Source organism: Colobus angolensis, unplaced genomic scaffold (assembly GCF_000951035.1).
Source record: "Colobus angolensis palliatus isolate OR3802 unplaced genomic scaffold, Cang.pa_1.0 Scaffold152, whole genome shotgun sequence".
NCBI classification, from domain to species: domain Eukaryota; kingdom Metazoa; phylum Chordata; class Mammalia; order Primates; family Cercopithecidae; genus Colobus; species Colobus angolensis.
The window spans coordinates 7,768,482-7,795,619 of NW_012114622.1; the positions used below are offsets into that span (position 1 = coordinate 7,768,482).

At 46.8% G+C, this 27,138-nt stretch overlaps 1 protein-coding gene across 3 annotated transcripts in view; it reads left to right on the forward strand.

Moving 5' to 3' along the window:
• NAT10 (N-acetyltransferase 10 (GCN5-related)) overlaps positions 1 to 24,928 on the forward strand; it is a 41,131-nt gene extending 16,203 nt beyond the window's left edge. For all 3 annotated transcript variants that reach the window (XM_011936392.1, XM_011936394.1, XM_011936393.1), the window contains 21 exons: positions 971 to 1,104; positions 2,269 to 2,362; positions 2,815 to 2,913; positions 5,973 to 6,109; positions 9,307 to 9,431; positions 9,867 to 10,017; positions 10,601 to 10,697; positions 11,495 to 11,611; positions 12,477 to 12,578; positions 12,670 to 12,744; positions 13,333 to 13,449; positions 14,829 to 14,962; positions 15,162 to 15,210; positions 17,357 to 17,453; positions 17,552 to 17,662; positions 18,566 to 18,738; positions 19,255 to 19,374; positions 19,754 to 19,852; positions 20,310 to 20,383; positions 21,481 to 21,564; positions 24,099 to 24,928. In XM_011936392.1, coding sequence (XP_011791782.1) covers positions 971 to 1,104; positions 2,269 to 2,362; positions 2,815 to 2,913; positions 5,973 to 6,109; positions 9,307 to 9,431; positions 9,867 to 10,017; positions 10,601 to 10,697; positions 11,495 to 11,611; positions 12,477 to 12,578; positions 12,670 to 12,744; positions 13,333 to 13,449; positions 14,829 to 14,962; positions 15,162 to 15,210; positions 17,357 to 17,453; positions 17,552 to 17,662; positions 18,566 to 18,738; positions 19,255 to 19,374; positions 19,754 to 19,852; positions 20,310 to 20,383; positions 21,481 to 21,564; positions 24,099 to 24,210 — 2,301 coding nt within the window. In that variant the 3' untranslated portion in view covers positions 24,211 to 24,928. The remainder of the gene's footprint in view (positions 1 to 970; positions 1,105 to 2,268; positions 2,363 to 2,814; positions 2,914 to 5,972; positions 6,110 to 9,306; positions 9,432 to 9,866; positions 10,018 to 10,600; positions 10,698 to 11,494; positions 11,612 to 12,476; positions 12,579 to 12,669; positions 12,745 to 13,332; positions 13,450 to 14,828; positions 14,963 to 15,161; positions 15,211 to 17,356; positions 17,454 to 17,551; positions 17,663 to 18,565; positions 18,739 to 19,254; positions 19,375 to 19,753; positions 19,853 to 20,309; positions 20,384 to 21,480; positions 21,565 to 24,098) is intronic.
• Positions 24,929 to 27,138: the final 2,210 nt, after the last annotated feature.

The following is a 27,138-nucleotide window of genomic DNA, read 5'->3' on the forward strand; positions in this document are numbered from 1 at the left end:
AGGCGTTCAGTTTCAAGTTTGAGATCTGTAGTGTACAAATGGGAATGTGCAGGAAGCAGTTGCATGTGTATAAAAATCTGGTGTGGGCCAGCTGGGTGCGGTGGCTCACATCTGTAATCCCGTCACTTTGGAACGCTGAGGTGGGTGGATCACGAGGTCAAGAGATGGAGACCATCCTGGTCAACATGGTGAAACCCTATCTCTACTAAAAATACAAAAATTAGCTGGGTGTGGTGGTGCGCACCTGTAATCCTAGCTACTTGGGAGGGGTGAGGCAGGAGAATCGCTTGAACCCAGGAGGTAGAGGTTGAAGTGAGCCCAGGAGGTGGAGGTTGCACCACTGCACTCCAGCCCCTGGTGACAGAGCGAGACTCTGTCTCAAAAAAAAAAAAAAAAGTCTGGTGTGGGCCAGGCGCCATGGCTCACGCCTGTTAATCCCAGCACTTTGGGAGGCCAAGGTGGGCGGATCACCTGAGGTCAGGAGTTTGAGACCAGCCTGGCCAACATGGCGAAACCCCATCTCTACTAAAAATATAAAAATTAGCCGGGCTTGGTGACACGTACCTGTAATCCCAGTTAGGAGGCTGAGGCAGAAAAATCGCTTGAACTTGTGAGGCAGAGGTTATAGTGAGCTGAGATCGCACCACTGCACTCCAGCCTGGGCAACAAGAGCGCAACTCCATCTAAGAGGAAAAAAAAAAAAGTCTGGTGTGCAGGGAAATGCTCCAGACTGAAGCTGTAAATTTGAATTATCAGCATCTATTAATAATTGGTACTGAAGGCCTTGAGACTGACAGGAGATGACCAAGGGAGTGAGAAGTCCAGGTGCTGAGCAGTACTCTCTGGCCTGCAAGAACTGCCACCCTCTTATTTAGCCTGGCATCAACCTCACTTCTCCACAGTGATGGTGGTAAATGGCAGAAACTTGGACCTTTCTTGGAGTTCACCTAATGTGTCTCTCTTTCCACAGGCCAAAGCTGTCTTGAAATTTATTGAGGGCATCTCTGAAAAGACCTTGAGGAGTACTGTTGCACTCACAGCTGCCCGAGGACGGGGAAAATCTGCAGCCCTGGGATTGGCGATTGCTGGGGCGGTGGCATTTGGGTAAGAGGATTCCATCCTCCATCTTTAGGAACTCTGGGCGCTGTGGGGGTAGTGTGCAGGGTTGGGGTCAGGGGACTGGTATCTCACGTTCCTAGTTCTGAGTGGGTTCAGTGTGTGATTTCTCTAGGTCTTGATTTCCTGCCAGGAAACAGCAGCACTGTTTCCCCAACCCACCCTAAAGGTGCATGTTTACTTGTGTGGAAACATAGACACATATATACCAGGGCCTTTGTAATTGCTATTTATAGTTGAACAAACATGCAGAAGCAAAGAAATGGGAGTAAGGAACTTTACACCTCTCGGGGCATGAGAATATGTGTGACCAGCCTTGCTGACTGAGAAAAGTACAAGTTTGACATTTTAATGATTTTGATTAAGAGAAGCTTTCTGTGGCTTCTGAGGAGCCGGTTTTAGGTATGATGTTACTTTCTCTTCTTTTCTATTTGGTATGGAAGATACATGCAACTGCCAGTAGAGTATGTTCTTCCAACTTCTCAGCCATAATAATGTACCTAGAACTTACTATGTTTGCTTTTGTGCATTATCTTCCTTGGTGCTCTTTAGAGCTCTGTGGGCATTTTATAGATGAATCAACCCAGGCTTGGGGAGTTCCAGGGATTTACCCAAGATCCTCCAGCAAGTCAGTGCTGGTAGAGCTGGGGCTTGAGCTTAGCTCCTGACTCCTTCTCCTTCGTTCTTCGTACTGCTCTAGGTATAACAGTCAGCCTCTTAGCCATTAGCATCTGCTGTTAGCATCCTTTATACTCAGCAAGGCAAAGCTAACTTGGAGGTTAGCTTTGGCCTTGGTCTGAGCACCGATTGAGCTCTCCAGCTTCACCATTTGAAAGTCTCAGCACAGCTAGTGATGGGCGTGAAACTACTTATTGTAGCAGTGCCCTGGATTGGGGAGCAGTCTGTCTGTTCTGCACACTGAAGGCGTTGTCTCCACAGTGCTTCTAAGCAATTTGCTTTCACAGATGTTGGTAGCTAAATGTCTGGAGTTGCTTTACTTTCCTTCCCAAAAGGTGTCCTGACTTTTTCCCTTGCTGTTACCTCTGGTTATCACCTTTGGGACAGGAGCAAACAAAAATATTTTCTTTTTTAAATTGTTTCTTTAAAATGTTCCTAATATCTTAAAAATCCTTCTTTTATTTTGTTCTGTAGGTACTCCAATATCTTCGTTACCTCCCCAAGCCCTGATAACCTCCATACTCTGTTTGAATTTGTATTTAAAGGATTTGATGCTCTGCAATATCAGGTAGGAAATTTGGATTAAGAATTTGTATTTTGGACCAGGCGTGGTGGCTCACGCCTGTAATCCCAGTACTTTGGGAGGCCGAGGCAGGCGGATCACCTGAGGTCAGGAGTTCGAGACCAGCCTGACCAACATAGAGAAACCCCGTCTCTACTAAAAATACAAAATTAGCTGGCGTGGTGGCACATGCCTGTAATCCCAGCTACTCGGGAGGCTGAGGCAGGAGAATCACTTGAACCCGGGGTGGGCGGAGGTTGCAGTGAGCTGAGATCACGCCATTGCACTCCAGCCTGGGCTCAAAACTCCATCTCAAAAAAAAAAAAAAAAAGATTTTTGTTTTGATACAGTACTGGGTTTAAATCCAAGTGAGGTCTTTAGAATGCTTGCTTACTTTCATAATATTTAGTTTCTAAAACTTGTTTCTAAAGTTTGTCCTTGGTTTGACTCCCCACCAGGAACATCTGGATTATGAGATTATCCAGTCTCTAAATCCTGAATTTAACAAAGCAGTGATCAGAGTGAATGTATTTCGAGAACACAGGCAGACTATTCAGGTGAGGCTTGTTCTCAGACCCTGATGTGCAGGGCCAGTGTCCTGCTGTATTTCACTGGCTCTAAGATGTTTCCTGTCATAGACACGTATGTCTTGTGTAATTGCATCTCTTTTAGACAATGGTGGTGGTGTTTGCTAAACCTGTTCCAGATTTTCAGCCTCTTTAAAAAAAAAACATTCAGCAAACTAACAAATATATGTAGTTAGATTGAAAAGTTATGTTTTTGTCCTTTGAATATGGAATAAGTGGGGTGGAAAGTATGCTGATTAATTAAAAGAGAATCTTCTGACATCAGTTCTAACTTTGTTAGTTACTGCAGTTTTTGAAATGTTGCATCTGTAACTAGAACAATAACCTTACAGCTTAAATGAAAAAAAGAACTTTGCAAAATGTGCTCTGAATCTTTGTGGTTTAGCCAGTGGCCTATTTTCTTTTTTAAACAGTGTTTTCCTGAAAGTTCTAAAAATCTCTAGCACTCCGTAAGCCTGAATGGTCTGCACTTGTCCAAAGGCTGCAGTTTTGCTAAATCTCTAAGAGAGGCATGAGGTGATGGGCTTACAGATGGACTGAGACTAATGGGCTCTTACTGGAGGAGGTTCATTGATTATTTTTGGAATTGGGTTGGGAAGTGAGCCAGGTGAATTTGGCAGTTTGTACCCTAGCATTTTATGCCTGTCAAAGCATATGTATATGCATGTCAATAAGTTATACCTTTTTATCAGAGGCCAGATTATAAACAATATTAAGTGTTTATGCCCTTTACCTTAATTTTTTCTTACTAGTCTCTTTCTAGAATCTCTTCATTCTGTATATTTCTTCTCACTTTTGCTTGATTCTCCCAGCTGGGAGGAGGACAGGCTGCTGTTGGTGAGGGTCAGGCTGCAGGCAATGGGAACACGGAGACCTGTTAAAACTCAAGAAAAATACACAAACCGAAGAAGGAAAACATTTCCTTCCGTGAAATGCCCTGCCTCAGGCCTTGCTCCTTCTTGAATTTGTAATCAAATACTCTCTCATATTACCAGAGTTCTTTTGTCTCCAGTGTGAGCACAGAGGAGGTGACCTTACTTTATGAGATTCCATTTGTGTTCCTTTCAGGCCTCTCTTTGGTCTCAACATTGAGAAAAAGAAGAATATTAGATAAAAGTTGGCTTCACCTCCCTTGGGGGGCTGCTTTCTGCTGCTTTTATGAGATGCTTGTTTAGTTTTTCCCTTGAAGAATCTAAGATCTGGGGCCCTGTTGAGGATGTACATTCTGCTGTTAGCAATGAGTGGGGTTGTCCGGGCATGGTGGCTCATGGCTGTAATCCCAGTGCTTTGGGAGGCTGAGGTAGGCGACACACTTGAGGTCAGGAGTTGGAGACCATCCCGGCCAACGTGGTAAAATCCCATCTCTACTAAAATTTAAAAAAATTAGCCAGGCATGGTGGCATGCACCTGCAATCCCAGCTACTCGGGAGGCCAAGGCAGGAGAATTGGTCGAACCCTGGAGGCAGAGGTTGCAATGAGCCGAGATCATTCCACTGCACTCCAGCCTGGGCGACAGAGTGAGGCTTTGTTTCAAAAAATAAAAAAAAGAAATGGGTTTTTATTTCTTTTAAAATAAAGGTTGCTGCCTCCCTGGCTCATCAACTTGTTGCAAAGCAGTTAGAACGTCTTATTTGCAATGAAATAGTTCAAATGTATAGGAGAGTGCAGAGACCAATATAACATTCAGGTGCCCAACACTCAGGTTTAAGTATTGTTGACATTTTGATGTTTGCTGTGTTTGTTTCGTATTTTAAATGTCACTTAGATTTTTGTTTTAAAGAACTAAAACATCACAAATACAGTTGAAGTCCCTCAACCCCTTAACGTCCTGTTCCCTTCTGTCCCTCCCCAGGGGTGACTCATTTCTGATACTGGGGTGTGTCCTTTCAGTTCATGTGTTTCTATGTTTACTACATAATTATCTGTCCATAGGTGGTAACATACTACACTTGTCCTCCTTCATCTTTCCTTTTCTAAAATTTGTTTTCAAGATCTATGCAGATTAAAGCTTGTAGAGCTGGTTGGTTCATCTTTAGGTGTTATGTAAGTAAATTATATTTACGTGTATGTTTCTCAAAGTGGAATTGTTGGGTTTTAGGATTGTGTAGTTTTCCAGCTTTCTTAAAATTTACCAAATTCTCTTTCATAGTGTTTATACCAATTTACCCCCATGCCAGCATTCATTTGAGTTTTAATTTCTCTAAGAGCTCACCACCTCTGGACGTTTTACAGCTATTTAAGTTTTGGGAAATGGTATCTCCCTGCTGTCTTTAGCATTTCACTGATTATTGGTGAGGTTGAATATCTTTGTTTATGTTAATTGGTTATTCAGGTTTCCTATAAGATACCTCCTCATTGCTTTTCAAACCACTTTAAACTTAGCAGGAAGCCCTGAAGAAACTGAAGAGGTTGTTTGTACGCATAAATATATGTAAGTGTGCATGTATTAAGAAAATAACAAGTTCTAGAAATATCTGTCAGCAGGGAGACTTGGCCTTTATAATCACGCCATCAGAGCAGGGAGCACAGTGCCCGGCGTGAGAAATCCGACATCTTCCTCTTTAGCCACCACTGGGGTCAAGCTGTGCCTTGAGCTCATCAGCTTCCCTTATCTGAGGCTGGGGGAAAACATGAGGAGACAAAGGAGAGAAAGGAAAGGAAGCCCCCATCTATCTATCAGCACTGTGAGTCAGGCACTGGGCAGGGCATTTTTACATACCTGCTTTATTTTTCCCTCAAGCAGCCATAAGATAGGTATTTCCTTCATTTTACAGGAGGAGGAGTCTGAGGCACTGTGGGATTAAGTGACTTGTCCAAGGTCACATGATCAGGGGCCGAACTCTCTGAACTGTCTGACTCCAAGCCCATCCCATTTTTGCCCTGCCAGGAAAAAGTAGAAAGGAGGAATGAGAGGAGAGAAGGAAACAGGCAGAGAGAGGAAAGAGAACAGCCTTTATGATGAGTCACCAGTAATCGCAGCTGTGACATGAGTTCGCTATGCTAATAATCTAAATTTTCCTTCCCCACAGTATATACATCCTGCAGATGCTGTGAAACTAGGCCAGGCTGAACTAGTTGTGATTGATGAAGCCGCCGCCATCCCCCTCCCCTTGGTGAAGAGCCTCCTTGGCCCCTACCTTGTTTTCATGGCATCCACCATCAACGGGTAAGGCAACATGAGCAGGAGTCCTTACTCCCGTGGCAGGCTTTTGCAGATTCAGGGGCATGTAGCGGATGTGACCTGGGCCTGGACAGCTAAGTCTGATTCTCAGAGTCTCTGAGTGTTTGGGGCTGCTTCACTCTCTACTGGGCTTCTGCAAATGGAAACTGCTCTCTTAATGAACTGTTACATGTTTCTGGCCCGACATGAAGTGGGCAGCATAAGACTGAAGAATTTTAGTCTTATGTGCTGAGTGTCTGCTTCTGTCTGTAAGTGTGATAAAATGTTGAAAAATACATGGATGGCAATACCAATACCTTATATCTTAGAAAATATAGTATTAAAGTACTATAATTATCATAAGAAAGCAAGCTCATAATGACATGAGTGTTTTTTTTTAATTTGAAATATTTAATTTTTAAATTTGAAATATTTAATGTTTGCTATTGAAAAATTACAACAGGTAAGCAAAAGAAAAATCACGTGTAGCCAGGTGCGGTGGCTCACGCCTGTAATCCCAGCACATTGGGAGGCCAAGGCCGGCGGATCACAAGGTCAGGAGTTCGAGACCAGCCTGACCAACATGGTGAAACCCCGTCTCTACTAAAAATACAAAAAAATAGCTGGGTGTGGTGGCATGTGCCTGTAATCCCAGCACTCAGGAGGCTGAGGCAGAAGACTTGCTTAAACCCAGGAGGCGGAGGCTGCAGTGAGGCCGAGATTGCCTCACTGCACTCCAGCCTGGGTGACAGAGCAAGACTCTGTCTCAAAAAAAAAAAAAAAAGAAAAGAAAGAAAAATCACCTGTAATTCAACCATCTGGAGATAGATTTTGTTAGAATTTTGGTGTACATTTTCTCTGCATTTACTTTTTTCATTTGAACAAAAACATTTTTAATTTGCTTTTTGAATATAGCAATGTATTGTGAAATCTTTTGAGGTCACTAAATACATATCTCCAATATTGGGAAGATTTCTGTATGGAAATCACATCTTAAAGAGATTATTCTGTATGCAGATTTATTGTGACTTTTGCTTACACTGAAAATACTGAAATAAAATGGGTTTTTATTTTTTGAACAGCTTTATTGAGATATAACTCACATACTGTACTATCTATCCATTTAAAATATGTAATTTAATGGTTTTTAGTATGTTCACAGAGTTGTACAACCATGCTCACAGCCAATTTAGAACATTTTTATCACGCCATAAAGAAAGCCTGTGCATCCTCCTCCAGTTCCTCCACACCCCCCAACCCTAGGGAGTCACTAATCTACTTTCTGTAGCCATAAATTTGCCTGTTTTGGACATTTCATATAAGTGGAATTATAAAATATGTGGTCTTCCATGACTGACTTGTAGCGTATATCAGTATTTCATTCCTTTTTGTGGTTGAATAGTATTCTATTGTATGGATATACCACATTTTATTTTTCCTTTTATCTGTTGGTGGACATTTGGGTTATTTCTCCCTCTTGGCTATTATTAATAATCTTGCTTTGAACGTTAGCATGCAGATTTTTGCGTTTTTCAGTTCTCTTAGGGATACACCTAGGAGTGAAACTACTGGGCTAACTCTATGTTTGACCATGTGAGGAGCTGCCAGACTCTTCCAAAGCAGTTGCACATTCTACATTCCCACCAGCAGTGTAGGAGGGTTCTGACTTTTCTGTATTATCTCACACACCTTTTACGTTTCGTTGTGATTATAGTCATTCTAATAGGTGTGAAGTGACCTCTCATTATAATTTTCATTTGCATTTCCTGGTGACTAATGATGTTAGCATCTTTTCATGTGCGTGTTGGCCACTCATGTATCTTCTTCGGAGAAATGTCTATTCATATCCTCTGTTCATCTCTCTCATTGGGTTGTCTTTTTTTATTAATGATTTGTAAGGGTTCTTTATATATTCTTGATAGCAGGTCCCTTATCAGATGTGATTTACAAAAATTTTCTCCCATTCTATGGGTTTTTTCACTTTCTTTCTTTTTTTTCTTTTCTTTTTTTTTTTTTTTTTGAGACAGACTCACTCTCTGTTGCCCAGGCGGGAGCGCAGTAGCATAATCTTGGCTCACTGCAACCTTCACCTCCCAGATTCAAGCGATTCTCTTGCCTTAGCCTCTCGAGTAGCTGGGATTACAGATGTGTACCACCATGCCCGGCTAACTTTTGTATTTTTAGGAGAGACAGGATTTCACTATGTTGGTCAGGCTGGTCTCAAACTCCTGATCTCAGGTGATACGCCTGCCTCCCAAAGTGCTGGGATTATAGGTATGAGCCACTGCGCCCGGCCACTGTCTTTATTATAATGTCCTTTGATGATAAAAGTTTTTAAGTTTTGTTGCTTGTGCTTACTCTGTTTTCTTAAATAAGTAAATGGAGTATCTTTGGGAGAGCTTTGTTATGTGGGGTGGAGAGTGGGAATAAAACACTCATTCTAGCTTTTATAATTTGAGTAAGAGGAGGTATTTTACAGTCTTTGAATATAATAATGAGTACTATGAAATGAGGTAATGAAAAAAAGTGCTCTGTGTACCCTGTGGTCACATATGCTTGTGACTAAAGACAGGAGAAGACGACTCAACAATGAAAGCTGATTGAGTTATCAGATTATAGGTGATGTAATTTTTTCCCAACATTTTTAAGCTGTTTTATGTCACCTTTTAAGTGGGCATAGTAATGAAAAGAATTTCTGAGGTGGTGGATTTGTTCTATTACCCAAACTGGAAATGTTCTCAGTTCATTTCCTTATGCACTGTACTTCCAAAAGCAGCTCCGTTAGTTGACCATTTAACTTTGTTCCAGCTTCACTAAAACTGCCTAAAGCCTTTATGCTAAAGGCTTTACTTACACCCTTTTTCCAGTCCTTATTTTGTAAGTTCACATCACAGTCCTATGAGGTGTATAGAATAATCCCCCCTTGAAGATGAGGCTAAAAGAGATTGAACTCCTTGCCCAAAGATACTAAGTAGATAAGCCAGGATGTGAGCCCAGGCCTGGGTGGCCCCTCGCTGAGCCACCGTGCCACCCCGCCGCCTCTGGACAGGTGCCCGCTGTGCTGGAAGTTCAGAGATGAGCAAGGCTGTCCTGGGGGAAGCAGGGATCTGATGTTTCAGCAGGTGGAGGAAAGCAGCTCTCTGTTGCCTCCTAGACGGTGGATTTGGTACCTCATGCCTGATTCCTTTTGCCTTTGCTTCTAGCTATGAGGGCACTGGCCGGTCACTGTCCCTCAAGCTAATTCAGCAGCTCCGTCAACAGAGCGCCCAGAGCCAGGTCAGCACCACCGCTGAGAATAAGACCACGACGACAGCCAGATTGGCATCAGGTACCCCAGAACCTGAGCCGGGCCCCGCGGTTCACAGCAAGGCCCCTTAGACTTGCCGATCCTCGCTTCCCCTGTGACATCATGGGCAGCACCAAACCTTCCCACCATCAGGCTAGGAGGTTGAGTCCCCAAGAGGAGAAGTAGTTTTCCTCGGCCAGTGACCAGATGGGAGCCAGACTAGGGCCTTCTGATGGCGGGGCCCTTGTGTGTCCTTGTCTCAGGGCATGGTTGCGTTGAGATCCCTTTGAGGTTGGTATCGTGGCAAGTTGAATATCCACCAAAAACAATTTTAAACCACCCAGTTTAAATTCTTACCACACGTCTCTGGCCACCATGGGACAAATATAAAGTGAAACATTTTTCCTTGCTTTTTTAGACAATACATATTTAATGATTGTTTGTTTCTTCTTTTGTGTGTGTGATTGTGGGGAGCAGCACGGACACTGCATGAGGTTTCCCTCCAGGAGTCAATCCGGTACGCCCCTGGGGACGCAGTGGAGAAGTGGCTGAATGACTTGCTGTGCTTGGATTGCCTCAACATCACTCGGATAGTCTCAGGCTGCCCCTTGCCTGAAGCTTGTGAACTGTATCCTCCTCTAGGTTCCACTGGCCCTGTGAAAAGGAGAGGGGCGGTGTAAGAATTCAAAGGATTTGGGCCCTTTGTTTCATAGGATGCTGCTCTAGAGAAAGGGGAAAGTTGAACATTTTCAATTTCCTTTTTCTCTTCTTCCTTTTTTTTTTTTTTTTTTTTGAGACAGAGTCTCGCTCTGTTGCCAGGCTGGATGGAGTGCAGTGGCGTGATATCAGCTCAACCTCTGCCTCCGGGGTTCAAGCAGTTCTCATGCCTCAGCCTCTCGAGTAGCTGGAATAACAGGCGTGTGCCACCATGCCCGGCTAATTTTTATATTTTTAATAGAGACAGATTTCACCATGTTGGTCAGGCTGGTCTTGAACTCCTGACGTTGTGATCCGCCTGCCTCAGCCTCCCAAAGTGCTGGGATTACCGGCGTGAGCCACCACGCCCGGCCCTCTTCTTCCTTCTTTTATGTGTTTCTGCTTAGGACACTGAGCTCCTGTTCCCAGCTAGGGAAATTTGTTCTGCCTCCCTAGAGTAGTATGACCAGTCTTGCGCTGCTTGTTTTGTTTTGGTTTCTTAACTCCAGACCCAGCTACTATGTTAATAGAGATACCCTCTTTTGCTACCACAAGGCCTCTGAAGTTTTCCTCCAACGGCTTATGGCCCTCTACGTGGCTTCTCACTACAAGGTAACTGCAGCTAGCCCTTGTGTGAATGTCAGCAGGGAGCTTCAGCATTTGGCAGTCCCCTTTTACTGATTTACATCTTTTATTACGTAGTGGCTTAGGTGACTGTTCCATTGGGACATTGATGAGGTCCATTGATCTTGCTGTGTGTAGGTATAGAGCGTGGAGCTCCATGCAGTAGCTGGCAGGGTGGAAAGCCGTGCCCATTTTTAAAGGGCTGCTTTCATTTCTTGCCTGCCTACTAAACTGATAGGATGAGGTGACATTGCAGTTGTGGCCCGGTGGTGCAGTTTGACCTGAGACCAGCTTTGTAGCTCTGGGCTATTTTTATGAAACAGTGCATTTGAGAGTTTAGAATATCTGAGACTCTTAAAAACGAAAGGGTTGGTTAGAAAGGATACTTTTTGAATGTCTAGGTAGTATTTTTATGAACAGCCTGTAACGGAAGGCTTGAAGAGTTGGCGTTAGAAGTGGTGACAGTTTTTCCTGAAATAGCAGCCTCTTATCTGTAAAAAGTTCACTTCCTAGCTGTGAAATACGTAGTGCTAAATAAATTTTCTTCTGCTGTCCAGCCTCGGTGCTTGGGGTGAGAAGACAGTAGGCGTTTGAGGCTAAGCTCCACTTAACTTGTTATGAAGAATCTCAGACTTGCCAAAATACTAGGAAGGTGCTTTGCTGGAGCTCCTCACTTGTCTTTGGAGAAGGCAATACTGCAGTCATCCTGTGGTTCTGAATCAAACCTCTTGCGTAAAGGGCAAGAGGAAGAGTGCTTCTCACTGACCCGTGTTTGGCTTCCACAGAACTCTCCCAATGATCTCCAGATGCTCTCCGATGCACCTGCTCACCATCTCTTCTGCCTTCTGCCTCCCGTGCCCCCCACCCAGAATGCCCTTCCAGAAGTGCTTGCTGTTATCCAGGTATAGGAGCAGAGGCATCCTTGTGGCAGTGATTTGGGGAACCACTGAGGCATCAGGAATTAGTGGCTCAATAAGTGCACTGTGGGAGTTTTGAAACTGTGGAGTCCTAGTCTGGAACCAAGGGCTGGGTCTGCTGAGACAGGTGACTAGCGTGCACTGGAAGAGGTCAGCGCCACTAGACACCCAAAGCTCTGCTGTGCGTGGACGGGGAAAAGCCAGGATCGACCACTCTCTTGTTTTGACTCACAGCTTCTTCCACAAACAGACTTGTTTGTTTTCTCCCTTTATTACAAAAGCAATAAATGGTGCTGTTTGCATTAGAGGCTACAGATTGGGGAACAAATTTTTAATGCCTAGCATGGATGTATTTATGCATTTCTGTATCACTTTTCCTTTTCATATACATGGGAATGCAGTATTTAGTAATTTGCTTTTACTTTTAGGCAGTGTATAAAATAATCTACATAAGTTTTAAAAGTTGTGTAGTATTTCATTATATGCATGTACCATGATTTGTTCAGCCATTCACCTGCTAGACATTTGAGTTGTTTTGAACTTGTGCTGTTCTGTACAGAGCCTCATGAGCATCCTGTGTCTTGATGACATTGGCACACTCACAACATGCATAGAGACTCTCTTCCAATGTGGCTGTTACTTTTTGGGTCAGGAGGCTGTCTTCTGTCTTGTAACATGGGGCATGGTAGTTAAGCTCCTGTTAGGAATGGATGTGTCAGTCAGTGTCAGGGTTAAACCTGAACACCGGGGTGGAAACAACTGGCCTAGTCCGAGAAGCAAGCTTTATTCTGTGAGTGGGCTGTGTGTCAGAGCCGGCCTTTCTTCCTGCACTGTCCTGCTTCCCCCACAGGTGTGTCTTGAAGGGGAGATTTCTCGCCAGTCCATCTTGAACAGTCTGTCTCGAGGCAAGAAGGCTTCAGGGGACCTGATTCCGTGGACAGTGTCAGAACAGGTGATGGGCTTTCCCTGGCATGTCTGAGGGAAGCTGGCAGTGTCCGAAGATGTCTGGGTTGCTAAGTTATTGGTTTGTATCTCCCACACAGTTCCAAGATCCAGACTTTGGTGGTCTTTCTGGTGGAAGGGTCGTTCGCATTGCTGTTCACCCGGATTATCAAGGGGTAATGTGTCCCCAGGCTCCCCTAAAGCCGTGTTGCTGGCGGCACTTCAGGGTGGGGGTACTTGATGGTTGGAATAAGAAGATGGTCAATCAGAAGCAAGTGAAGTGTAGGCACTTCCCTGCTCTGAAGAATTTAGCCAGGGTTTGGGGTGGGCAGGTGGACAGGATGATGGCATATGCCCACTCTTCCTTTGTGAGAACAAGGACTTGTGAACCAGACCTGCATACCAAAATTACCTCCTTAGAACACCTCACTGAGTAATTGGCTGTAGAAACTTCCTTTTCAGGCAGTGGTACGGAAACTGCCTCTCTTTTGGGCTTGCCTATCTGGATACCAGAAACCACAGCCATCCTTACCCTCAAGTGGCTGTTCTTGATGGGCTAGACCAGTGTTAAGAACTCGAGTCACACTGCTTTCAGTCTTAAGTGTCTCTGCTTTGACCTCATTGAGGGACTTCATTGGTTCTCTTGCCCCGTGCAGTTTGACGGCGAGGGAAGGTTCTCTAGAAGCAATACAGGGGAGTCACTGTGGCTTAGACTGAGAGCAGCTCTCTTCCCTCTTCCTCTTCCCCTTCGTGTTTCCTCCTAGATGGGCTATGGCAACCGTGCCCTGCAGCTGCTGCAGATGTACTACGAAGGCAGGTTTCCTTGTCTGGAGGAAAAGGTCCTTGAGACACCACAGGAAATTCACACCGTAAGCAGTGAAGTAAGCATCTTTCGACGAACTTTCTGTGTCCTGCTTCTTGGGAGGATAATTCTCTGGGTTTTTAGGGGCATCACCAAAAACCAGTCCAGAGCTTTGGGCCCCTCTCTCATTTTCTTCTACTGCTGCTTTCTCCAACCGAACACTTGAGATCCTCAGATCAGTATCATTGGGATCATCTGGCAGCTTGTTAAAAATGTAAATTCTTGAGCCTCATTCCAGACCTACTGAATCAGAAACTCTGGGGTAGACCCTGTAATCTGTAGTTTAACAAGATTCTCAGGTGATTGTGATGCTTATTCAAGTTGGAGAATCACTGCTGTATAATCTCCTCTTTCATCCTGCACTGAGACTAAGGGAAGTTCTGTCACTCCTTGATAAGAATGACTGATACTAGTAACTGTGACAACCTTTCATGTGCATTCATTGATTTTCTTAGTATGTCTATTTGGAAGCTAGGCAAGGGGCTTTTATTTAAGTCGAAGCAGCTGGGCAACATGGCAAAACTCCGTCTCTACAAAAAATACGAAAATTAGCTGAGCATGGTGGCACACACCTGTAGTCCTGGCTATTTGGGAGGCTGAGGTGGGAAGATTGCTTGAACCCCAGAGGTTGAAGCTGCATTGAGCCGTGATCTCACCACTGAACTCCAGCCTGGGTGACAGAGCCAGACCCTGTCTCAAGCAATGGAAAAAAAAAGTTCAAGCTCAGAGGTTTGTTGCTTCCCAAGGCTGTCAGGTGATAGAACCTGGACTTCATGCTGGATCATAGGAACCTGTCTGTCCCTTTGTAAATCTGTCGGGCATTTCTTTTTTCTTTCTTTTTTTCAAAGAGATGGAGTCTTGCTCTGTCTCCCAGGCCGGAGTGCAATGGCGTGATTTCAGCTCACTGCAACCTCTGCCTCCCAAGTTCAAGCAGTTTTCCTGCCTCAGCCTTCTGAGTAACTGGGACTACAAGCACACACCACCACGTCTGGCTAATTTTTGTATTTTTAGTAGAGATGGGGTTTTGCCATGTTGGCTAGGCCAGTCTTGAACTCCTGACCTCAGGTGATCCACCTGCCTCAGTCTCCCAAAGTGCTGGGATTACAGGCATGAGCCACCACTCCCGGCCTCTGTCAGTCATTCCTCAACTCTGTGGCTGTCTTCCTGCATTCTGGAGGTCCAGAGCAGTGTGACTCCATGCATATTGAGGTGTTTTGTGTACTTGGGAATGATTGCTTGACTGTGGTGTTCCCATAGTTTGACAACCACAGCAACAAACCAAGAAACCTCTCTCAGTTTTTGTTGTGCTGAGTCCAGAGTGAGCTGTGGCAGGGTTGCTTGACGATGTCTCTCTCCCTCTGTTAAGTGGACTGTGTTCTCTCCTTGGCATCTTCACAGGCTGTCAGCTTGCTGGAAGAGGTCATCACTCCCCGGAAGGACCTGCCTCCTTTACTCCTCAAATTGAATGAGAGGCCCGCTGAGCGCCTGGATTACCTGGGTGTTTCCTATGGCTTGACCCCTAGGCTCCTCAAGTAAGTGCCTGCCCTCCTTCCTCAGCATCACTCCTTGGCATTGAGAAAGAAGAGTTCTGTGGGCTGTGTGTCTGTTGGTAGCTGGTGTCTGTGCTAGCCTGCTGTTCGTGGCCTGCCGTCCTGGTGCTTGCCCTTGTGTGTCTGTCAGCCGTTCCCCAGAGGCCACACACAGTGACCTACTGTCTTTGTATCTTTGCAGGTTCTGGAAACGAGCTGGATTTGTTCCTGTTTATCTGAGACAGACCCCGGTGAGTGAGGCATCCAGCAGAGGAGAGGTTTAGGTTTGCTGTTGTGGTAGGTGAGAGGCCTGTCCTTGCAAAGAGCCCTAGTGCATCCCTGCTGTGTCGCTCTGAGCAGGTGGCTGTGCCTCTGAAGAGGTTTATTCTGATGGACACGGAAACAGCCATCCTCAGGGACAGGTCATGTCATCACACATTTCTTCCCCGACTACACAGTGCATGCCTTGTGCTTAGTCATAAAATGGCAGAGGTACACGTGGGCTTGTTCATCAGATTCTGAGGAAGGAGAGTGGACAGGAGGATCAAGTGTAACTCCTAGAGTTTTGGCTTGAGAAACTGGGTGTCGGAGGTGCTGTCGGAGGTGGGACTCACTGCAGGAGGAGCAGATTTGGAGGGAAGAGTGGGAGTTCTTTTTTGACATTAATGTGAGATGCCTATTGGACATCCAAGTGGAAATGTGGACTAGGCATTTATTTGACTACAGTAATATGGAGGTAGGGAAGTTTGGAGCTAGAGATGGAGCTTTGGGAGCCATCAGCGTATTCATAATAAAATGCACTGCACGAGGGCATGAAGCTCTTGTCTGTTTTGTTCATTGCTGCATTCCTCGCACTTAGAGTAGCAATTGCTGTGTAGTATGTGTTCAGTAAATACTTTTGTTGAGTGAATGAAAAATATCTGGAGCCAGTGAAAGGACATGAGGGTGACTCCTTGGACGCTAACATTTAGAGGACTGAGGAGGAGGACACAGCACATACAGGACTGAGAAGGAACAGCCCTGATGTGCAGGAGAAAGTCGGGGTATGTCCACGTCGAGGTGAAGAAGTGGGAATGGGAGTCAGCCCTGTAGAGAGGATGAGGAGGATAAGGACAGCTGGCCGTTGGATTCATCAGCAGCAGTGAGCTGCATTGAAGCAGCTGCAGTGGAGTGGAGGCTTTGGCCTGGCCAGAGGAAAGAGGAGGTGAAGAACTGGAAAGGGGAACAGGCGACTCTCTCAGGAAGCGAAAGGGAGCAGAGAAACAAGGTCGCTGGAGGGAAATGGAAGCTAAAGAGGGATTGTCAGATGGGAAATTCTAGAGATTGTTTGTTTGCTGCTGGGTTCGATTCTACAAGTAGTGGTATAGGTGAGGGGGACTGACTGCCAGAGTGCAGGCCTTGAGGAAGTGGTGGATGGGACTCGAGACTCAGGAAGAGAGGTGACCACCTACTTCATCCTTCGGACCCAGGGAAGGCAGAGAGGATGGGAATGGAAGGCATCAGTTGGCTGGCTGATTTGGGGTTGGGAGGATGACGACGTTCTCTTCTGAGTGCTTCTGTCTTCCCAGATGAGGGGAGTCCATTGGCTGAGAGGGAAGTGTTGGAGGTTTAGGGCAAAGCCAGTATCCGAGGCTAGTGTCCAGTGTCTGTTCGAGGGTTTAAAGTGGGACTGGTGAGGACCGCTGGGTGTTGGGCTGCTTCCGTGCAGGCAGGGAGCTGCAGAGATGGGTTGGTTCTCTGTCGGTGCGTTTGGTGGAGGCTGGGAATGTAAATTTGCTGTCAGCTGCAAGGAGAACGCAGGCTAGTGTAGTGAGCTGCGGTGTGTCCATGTCGTCTTGTACTGTGCACTGTTCATTTGTGACTTGATAGTGGCGTTTTTATGGTATGGGCTTTGTTGTTATGTAGTAGAAAATGTAATAACAGTCACAATTTTGGCACCTAAAGAAGCCTGCACTTGCAGACTGGCTGCCAGCACTGAGATACAGGTTTTGTCCCTGGAGTTCCTGCTGTGAGGCGCCAAACCCATGTAGACTGGATTGTGTGGAGCTTAAGCCCTAATGACTGAGTTCAGCATCCACCTGAGAGGAGCAGGTATTTCCCTCCCGCAGGTCCCGAGCAAGAGGCAGGCCCGGAAGAGCGAGCACCTCTGCTCTGTCTGTGACACTTCTGAGGAGACTGCAGGACAGTGATCTTTGCAGCCCTTGCATGTGAACTGAGGTGATACGAGGAAGGTGAAGGCGAGGGCTGTGTTTGAGAAGGGCGCCTCTCCCAGCCCAGGTAGAAGGAGAGGCCCGCGGAAGCACCAAGCCTTTCTTCTCTGAGTGTTTACCCTTCATCAATGATGGGTTGTTCAGAAAAGGGGGTTCTTGGTGCCAGTTGAACCTCTGTGTTGTCCAGAATGACCTGACTGGAGAGCACTCGTGCATCATGCTGAAGACACTCACTGATGAGGATGAGGCTGACCAGGGAGGCTGGCTTGCAGCCTTCTGGAAAGGTGACCGAGGAGTGGGGGTTCTGGGGAGACAACGAGGTGATCGGGGGCTTCCGGGGATGCCTTCAGACCTCTAACTCTGCGTGATGGCACCCCCACAGATTTCCGACGACGATTCCTAGCCTTGCTCTCCTACCAGTTCAGCACCTTCTCTCCTTCCCTGGCTCTGAACATCATTCAAAACAGGAACATGGGGAAGCCAGCCCAGCCGGGTGAGCCGGGCCGGGACAGGGAGGAGGGTTGGGAGTGGCTTGGCTGTGTTGGAGGTAGGTGTGGTGTCCTAGGAAGGGTGTGGGCTGGAAATTGAGGGCCTGGTTCTAGCCTGCAGTCACTCGCTGGCCACCACCCACTTGCCAGGCCTCTGCTCCGTCCCAGGCTGTGTTGTCTTTCGTTTTCATGGTCAGACTCTGGCTGTGCAATTTGACGTCAGAGGTGTCCATTTAGTTCATGTAGCTGGTTTGTTATGGAGGCCGATTTCCATCTGTGCTCTAGGGGAGTGAGGTTTAGTTTCTGAGGTTTAGTTTCCTCATTCATGAAATTGTAATAAGAACATGCTGCTAGCCTTCTGTAGCCAACAGCCCACAGAAGTGCTTTGTGCATACAGATTCTGTTTGAGTATTTAAAAAACAAAAAATGTGTAAGAGATTAGTTTTATTGCATATTTTATACATAAGCATGTAGGTATAACATGCATATATTTGTGTATGTGTGTGTGTATATACTTTTTTGCCAATTATATTTTGATGGAGAAATCTGTATATCTTGAGCTGGGCAGTTTACACACATCTGTGACACCGAATGAAGTGACAAAGCAGGGAAAGAGTGTAGTTGTGTTCCCCTAACCCTAGGCCACAGGGAGCTTTTCCTTGGTCCATGTGTTGAGTATGGGAACTGAGCAAGGGTCCTGTGGGAGCTGTCCCCTCCCCACACATGGCCCGGAGCCGCCCCTTCTATGGCAGGAGCAGGTTTGGTGCCCCTCTGGGCCAGGGCTGTGTGATATGGCTGCCAGGCCCTGTTAGATGCTTCTGTGTGTTAGGGTGCCGCCTGGGGGCTGTGTGCTGTCTCGTGAGGGTGCTGGGCGACCTAACCTGTCTGGCTCTGTGTCCTGTGGACAGCCCTAAGCCGGGAGGAGCTGGAAGCACTCTTCCTCCCCTATGACCTGAAGCGGCTGGAGATGTATTCACGGAACATGGTGGACTATCACCTCATCATGGACATGATCCCGGCCATCTCCCGCATGTATTTCCTGAACCAGCTGGGGGACCTGGCCCTGTCCGCGGCTCAGTCGGTAGGCTACCTGCTGCTTGTGTGGAGGAGGAGAAGCGAGGATTGTGGAGCTGTTTGTTTGCTGGGTGTTGGGTTGGGCACTTGGACATAATTGTGTGCCTTTAATTCCTCATAGATCTGATAGGTGGGTAGTGGTCTCCTCATTCTACAGGTCAGGAAACCTGGGCTCTGAAGTCGAGTAACGTGCCCAGCCATACGAAGTGAGAGCTGCAGCTTCCACCCCGCTATGTTGCCTTGACACTTAACTCCACCTTAACAGAGGTTCAGGAACATCCCAAAGTTTTACTGTAGTTGTGAAGCAGGTATTTGTCAGGATAAAAGTTATTTGGGGATTTAAGGAAGACAGCATTTCTTGGTGATCTCAGTAACAGGACGAGAGAGAAGATGCCAATATACACAGTGCTAGTCTGCCTTTGTACCAATAGCTTTGGTCAAGAGAGTACTCTAGTTCTTGGCGCCATTTTAATGGGCAAGGGCCTGTCCTAGAGGCCCACCCAGCAGATTTTCCATCCTTTAGGCTCTTCTCTTGGGGATTGGCCTGCAGCATAAGTCTGTGGACCAGCTGGAAAAGGAGATTGAGCTGCCCTCAGGCCAGTTGATGGGACTTTTCAACCGGATCATCCGCAAAGTTGTGAAGGTAACCTCGGCCTGAGGGCAGGGGCTTGATCTCTCTCAAATAGTGCAAAGAACCCACTCCCTGCTCCTGAGATGAACACATGTTAGCATTTAGCTGTGTTTGCTGCATCTCGTCGCACACACAAATCCGGGACTTCAGCTCTGAAAAATCTGTGAAGTGGTGTGTGTCCTCTCCCAGAGGCATCCCTGTTAGGAATTCGGTACATATCCAGTCTGTGTTCTGCAACTCTTCCTGCGAATATCCATATTCCTAAACTGTAGAGTGTTGCTTTGTGTCTTCAAAATGCACACCTTTCTATAAGACACCAAGTGTCTGGGTCACGGGTGACTGGGCCCTGCTGTTCCTTCATCTTCTGCCTCTCTGTGGTTGTCTTTTGTAGCTGTTTAATGAAGTTCAGGAAAAGGCCATTGAGGAGCAGATGGTGGCAGTGAAGGATGTGGTCATGGAGCCCACGATGAAGACCCTCAGTGATGACCTGGTATGTCCCTACTCAAGGCCTCGGGAGTCCTGGCTTTTCCATCAGTTGCCTTAGGCTGTGAATGCAGACCGTCCTCCCCTTCCCCTTTAGAAAGAGTCCTCTGCACTAATTGAGCTAAGTGCTATTCCATAAGTTTAACTGGGCAAATGGACCCAGCATTGTCTGAGCACACACAGGCCTAGAGTTGTGCCTGCCACTGATTGTGTGTGTACGTTATGAATGCAGGATTCTAGCATCTGTTGTAAATGTTTTGTCTTTTTTGATGACTTCTTAAATGCATATTTTATATACCGAGCTACCTTAAAATAATCAGAGCTGCCTACAAGGTTTTTGCAGGGAGATGGAAGAGAAGGAAATGTTTTCTCATCATTGTGCTATTCCACCCCAGCTTCCCCTTTTCCTGTGTTTGGTTCAGTCCTTGACTCTGACTTAGTCTCTGTATGGGTCCTTAACCCAGGATGAAGCAGCAAAGGAATTTCAGGAGAAACACAAGAAAGAAGTGGGGAAGCTGAAGAGCATGGACCTCTCTGAGTAAGGCTTGTGGGAAGCAGAGGCTTTGCCTTGGCTTCTGGGGCCCTGAGAATCTGCCTACACGTTTCTTCTAATCATATCCCAGGTGCCCTGGGAAGTGTCTTTCATGGGATCAATTTTAGGAGTGCTAACAGTTCTATTTGACCTTCTAATTGCCTGTTTTTATAATTTTGGAAGAGTTAGGTTCCTGAGACCAGTGCGGCCACTTTGACTTTCAAATTGCGTTCTCTGATCCCCAAGGCTCCAGGTCACACCTTGGGTCCTTCCAGGAGTGGGGGTGCTGACTGGACGAGCAGTCACTTTAATGGTTACTTTACTCTATTTGGCTTTTACATGTGACTTTGTTTGAAGAAAGGATTCTACTGCTAAAACCAACCAAACAAGCAAAACACCCCTTGCTCTAAAACCGTCTGGGGATCCTAGTCCCTTCTGAGCTTCAGCTGTAGTGGTGCTGCCTCTCCCTCCACCGCCTGGATTGATGTGAATAATAACTCCAGAATTCATGGCCTCTGAGCCTCTGTGACCTGTAGTCCTGTTTCTGGGTCATTAGTGATGGTGGCTGCTGGGTGTGTGAGATGGAGGTGGCCAGGAGTCCTGGGTCAGAGAATCGAGCTGTAGTTTCTGCCCTCAGCTTTGTAATATCAAAACCTTGATTTGCCAGGACTGCTAAATCTAAAAGAGAAGGGAGGGAGGGGAGAGGCACAATTCAAGGGCTTATGGACAAACGCTTGGAGGTGGGAGTGAGTGAGAAGATTGTGGGGATGACAGGAAGCTGCTTTGGGGGGTGTTAATGAGAGTCATGTGGGAGAAGCCAGGCAGGCGCCTTCTGTGCAGGACTGTCCTCACTGACCCCCGCCAGCAGACCTGGTGACCCTCGCTCCTGTGGAGCTTCTGTCCATAGAGCTAAGCACCACATCTCTTGGCCCTCCTGCATGCTCGTCCCCTTTGTCCTTTCTGCTGTTCAAATGCTGACACTGCTCAGCCTGGCTTTCATGACAGGAAAGGTCTGATAAGAATGTTGTCACTGTTGTATTTTCTCTTAAGCAGTCCTGTCTTCTTTCAAGCAGGCTTTGATAGTTCCCTTCTGTTTTTTTAAGATACATAATCCGTGGGGACGATGAAGAGTGGAATGAAGTTTTGAACAAAGCTGGGCCGAACGCCTCGATCATCAGCCTGAAAAGGTGAGGGCCCAAGGTCTGACCTACGTCTGGCGGAAGAGGCATTCTGGCCTCTCTGCTTCTCTTTAACTTTGACTAGAAAATAGGAGGTTGGAGCAAAAGCTTTGACAGAAAAGTCATGGTTCTTCCCTTTGAGAGTCCCTTGGCCATTACCCTTGCAGTGCATCTCCCACAGACCAGGAGGGCCATCTCTTAGGCATGGATCTCTTCACTCTTTGTATTCGTCAGCCATGCCAGGGCACTGGGCCTATCAGGGAGAAGGGCTTGAGGGAAAAATCCAGAAGCTGCCACTGACTGAGACTTGCCTGTGGGCTTTTGTCATTCAACCCTCAGGATGACAGCATGAGGGGGTTGTTTTATTACTGTCATTGCTTTCAGATGAAGTAACCAAGGGTCTACGGGGTTAAGTAAATTCCCAAGAAGCACACAGCTAGTGAGAGCTGGAGCTAGAATCAAGTCCAGGTTTCTCTACTGCAAGGCCATAGGTTTAACTGTTACGTTGTTCTTCCTTTGAGCCAGCAGTTCTCAAGGTTTTGGGTCTTTGAGTTCCTTTATCTCTTAAAAACAATTAAGGCCCCCAGAGGACTTTTGTTGGTTATATCTATTGTAATTTCCCATGTTAGAAATGAAAAACTGGCTCATGCCTGTGATCTCAGCACCTTGGGAGACCGAGGCAGGAGGATCACTTGAGCCCAGGAGTTCAAGACCAACCTGTGCAACATAGCGGACCCTGTCTCCACAAAAAAATCTTAAAAAGAAAATAAATGAAAAACTGAGAAATTTTAAAAATATTCATTTGTTCACAGTAATAATGGATTCAGTTGTTTGGAAAAATACTCTCATAAAAATTGTGAGAAGAGTGGCATTGTTTCACATATACATTTTTGCAAATCTCTTCAATATCTGGCTTAATAGAAGGCAGCTGGATACTCATGTCTGTGTCTTCACTGACACTCTTGTGCTATCATATCTTATACTCTGGAAAACTGAATATTTGTGAGAGAATGAAAATGAAAAAAGGCAAATAACTATTTTCATACTAATACAAGTACATTTTGACCTTGTGGACACCTGAAAGGGTCTTAGGGACCCCAGCAGTCCCTAGACCACTCTTTGAAAATCTTCACTCCAAGCTTCTTATCTGCAGAGTGGTGCATTTGTAAATAACTTAGGCTGGAACCTTCATCAGTTCTCCTTGGGAATACAATGAGGCCTTCCCTGCCCAGAGCCTCTGGAATTGAGGCTTTCACAGCTGATTTGGGGGTTGATGGGGAGGGTGAGATTTTGGCACTCCCCTAGTTACTGGTTTCCTTAAAAGCTTATATTTTGGAAACATTTGGAAAGAGGAAACCTTGTGTCTGTCGGAACTATAGATCCTAGAAATCAGATACTATCTTCCAGAGTCTCCATTAGTCACTGTGGCATCTTGAAGGATCCAGCATCGATGCTGGCCTCATTTCCCAGATGCTCTGTGGTGCAGCACAGAAGCCCACTGTCGGTGTGACCTGTCTCTGGTTTGTACAGTATGGGAAATGTAGCACAGGGCCCATGATGGCTTTGGCCTTGAGCACGGTGGCTTTCACTGGAAAAAAAGGCTGGAGAGCGTGCTTGCTGTGGAGACAGCCTCAGCTCCTCACCCTGCAGAACTTGGCCTTTCCTGCCATTTGTTTGGCCATTGCTGGTAGTGAGAAGCCTCTTGAGTCCAACCAGCCAGTGCTGTGTGGTTGTTGATGTGCTTGATGGCTCTGAGTAAATGTGAAAGCTTGAACTTTGTGAGCTAAAAATGCTGGTAGCTATCATTAAATACTTTGAGGCATTTCTTTTTCTTCCTGTGAGAGGTACTTCATTCATACAACCTTAATGGTATCTGGACTGAACTCTTCTCTGTCTCCTTGTAGGGAAGTATTTGTTCCCAGAACAAAATTAAACCTGTTTCTTAATGGCAGGTGGCCGTTTGCTGAGTGATTCCTGTGCCAGTATATCAATGAAGAATCCAGGGACTGGTCGCAGGGTGTCACCTGTTGTTTGGGATTTCTTCTTCTCATATAAGATAAATAAAATAATAGTAGCACATCAGAAAGTATGGCAGGGTTTTCCTTGGAGTCTCATACCTTGTATTAAGGACTGTCTTCAGGGTCATTGGGATAAATATGTCTGGTTTCCAGAGCCGCTGCAGTGGTGAGAGTGGTGGTGGGGAATCCTTGTGGTGCCTTAGATCTGTCTTGCGAGAGGGGAGCAGAGTGTACCGAGCTCTGAGGAGAACCCGGATTTCAGGTGTTGAGATCAAGATTTGTTCTTCCACAGACTAAGAGCTGGGTCAGGGCAGGAACTGGTCTGTGTGGTGTGTCCCCAGCCCCAGCACAATGCCTACCCCCAGTAGGTTTGCAGAGAACATTTACGTCCAATTGTGTGTCCTTACATCAAGTTTCAAACGGTGGAAACCCTTTTTCACAAAGCAAAGCAAGCTTAAAACCAAGCAGTCTCAGATGTTCAGATCTGTACAGATTTCATTCTTTCTATTTTTGATTTTTCTCTAGTGACAAGAAAAGGAAGTTAGAAGCCAAACAAGAACCCAAACAGAGCAAGAAGTTGAAGAAGAATAGAGATACAAAGAACAAAAAAGATATGAAACTGAAGCGGAAGAAATAGTGAAGAGAAACTTGGGCATCAGTGTTTGATCATGGGAAGATACTCTCACTTCCTGAACCCTCTCTGGCTGGACTGTTGAAAGCAACAAGAGGTCCTGGCACACCTGCAAGCTGGCCGCGGATTCAGCCTCCAGGCCTGTGTCAGTCTGTGAGCTCAACCTGGCTGAAGGCAGAGTCACTCCCAAATGGGTCTCCTTAGAACTTGATGGCTGGGCACTGCCACCTAGAATTGCCAGGAGTCCCTCTCTCCCCACCCAGTCCAGGGCCCTCCTTTCCTATAAGTTCATATTTTGCTTTGGGCCATCTTTTTAGGCTTATTCCCGCACATGTGGAAGCCATGTTGCCTCTCGTCCCCGTGAGGCCCTTATGTACGTTGCTTTCTGGTGGTGCCCAGGGGGCTGCTGCTGGGCCTCTGGGTCTCTCTTTGTGGCCTTGTGCCTGGAGCAGGAGGACCTCCAGTTCATCCTGGCATCCATGGCAGCCGCAGTTAGGTGCACCAGGGTTTGCTGATGTCGTCTTGTGCTGTTCCACTCCTGGCTCCAGCAGAGCCACTGTCCCAGAAACGCCTGAGCCTGTAGTTTATGTAGGATGCCACATCTGCGTCCTCAAGACCTGTTATCTCATCCATTTGGGAAACGATGTTGGGAAAGGCCATTTTGCTCGCAGGGGTGAGGGGAGGGATAGAGAATCTATTTTTAATAAATAATATTCTAGAAAGACCAGCTGCCTGTGAGCGTTCTGAAATCCACACACGTGGAAGTTTCTTCTGGTGGGTCTTGGCTGCCTGGTGGAATTTGGAAGGTGTTGGTATCAAGGCCAGAGGTGAGCAGTGTATCTAGGGCTTCCCAGCCCAGAGGTCTGCGGGAGAAGTGGCAGGTGGTTGTGGTCACCTCGAGGGGCTTGGTGTGGTGGCTGGAAGCCAGCTAGAACTGCCTCATTTCCTTCCCAGCTCCTTCCAGGTCACTTGGTCCCTTCTGTTTGTTGGGAACAGAGATTACCTGGTGGCTTTACACATACTTTGGTGTGTTTGTTTCATGGTATCCAGGCTAGTGCATCTGCAGCCCTGATGTGTTGTCTAGGTTCAGAGAAGGACAGGGAAGGAAACAGTAACTGCTCAGCCTAAGGGTATTTCATATGCAGCTCCCAGGACTTGTTCCCAGAGGGAGAAGAGCAGGTTTTGTGCTGACCCTAGCGCTGCTGAGCCTTCACCGAGGCTGTCGGGACATGAGCTTAGGTGCCTTTCATTTCTTGGAACTGAAGTTGCGTGGCCACAGACCTCTGTTAGGTCTGTAGGAAATTTTGCTGGCGGTGGGGAGAGGGCATGAAAATAATTTTTACTTATTTTCTCAGGTGGGTGCCCAAGCCTGCCTTTCAAAGAGGGTTTTCTTAGAGCGTGACCAAAAGCAGAGTCACATTCTCAAATGGTCAGAGCTGGATGGGACTGTGCAAGTTGTCCAGGCATATCATCCTACAGGTAAGGAAGCTTTTGTTTAGTGTCTCTACCCCCAAAGTCTCCCCAGCTGGCTCTGCTCTGGGTGCAAGGTGAGAGGGCTCTGGAGGCAGACTGCTCTGTCCTGACCCTCACCGTGGCCTTGGGCAGGTTACTTGATCCTACCTGTCCTTCAGGTCCACTTCTGCAAAGTGTGAGTGGTAGGAACAGCCCCCCCGTCATGGGGTTGTGGTGAGGAGTGGGTGGGGTAGAATGGAAAGCATTTAGAACAGTGCCTGGCACAGAGCAAGTGCCCGCTCAATCTCTCTGGGTTCTGGGCACTCATCAGATCTAACTGGAGGAGCTGTTCAAGTGCAGTTACATGCCAGCTCTGAGAATACTCAATAAGGACTAGCTGTGGTGGTGGTTTAAAAACAGACAGGGTCTTGTTCTGTTGCCCAAGCTGGAGTGCAGTGGCTCAGTCATAGCTCATTGCAGCCTTGAACTCGGGCTGAAGGCATTCTCCCACCTCAGCCTTCCAAGCAGCTGGGAAGGTGCTCACCACCACACCTGCCTAATTTTTGAAATTATCTAGAGATGGAGTCTCAATACGTTGCTCAGGTTGGTCTGGAACTCTGGCCTCAAGTGATCCGCCGGGGCCTCCCAGAGTATTGGGATTAGAGGCGTGAGCCACCACACTTGGCCAGGACTGGCCATGTTCCAAAAACCACAACCTAAGCTAGAAAAGGCGTCTCACTTGGGCAGCAAAGAGCATGCATTTTGCAGTCAGACTTGTCTGGCTCAGTGTAATATCTCTGTATCCTTGGACAAGGCCTCTTTATTTGCAAAGTGTGTGTTCCTAAACACACGCTTGGGTCTTTACATTTTGTGGTCATGATCTTGGGTTCTCCTTCAAACCTGAAAAGGCATGCTCCCCCACACTTCACCATCTGGCCCCCAGACAGAGTGACATCTGTAAAGCTTGGCTGTCTTAGGAAATGTCACTTGCGAAATGAATTCAGATAGGCCAGCCATGAATGCTGTCACCAGAAGGGGAAGGGGCTGAAGAAGCCTGAACAAAGAATGTTACTGAATGGTCGCCCCCCCATGCCCCCTCGCCAGGCAGAGCTGATGCCGGTCTGCTTCAGTGCTTCCACTGCTCATCTGGCCCGGCAGTCCCAGAGGACTCCGGAGTGACCAGGAGACGGGACACAAAGGGGGCCGCTGAGGCTGGGAGGTGGGGGAGGGGCAGAAATAAGTGACCGTCACCTTGGAAAAATGTAGACTCATTATCTGAGGTCCACCCGCAGCCATTCTGCAGGCCTAGAGGAGGGGGTGGGGTTGGAAGCCCCTTGGGCTTGAATAGACAATTTCAGGGGATTGTCCCTGAAGGGGCATGCCCTTGATTCTACAAACAATTGGTTCCAGTTAAACATCATCTGGATCCTGCAAACGGGACGTGAAAGGCAGCCTGAAAGGGAGAGAGGCTGGGGCTTCCTG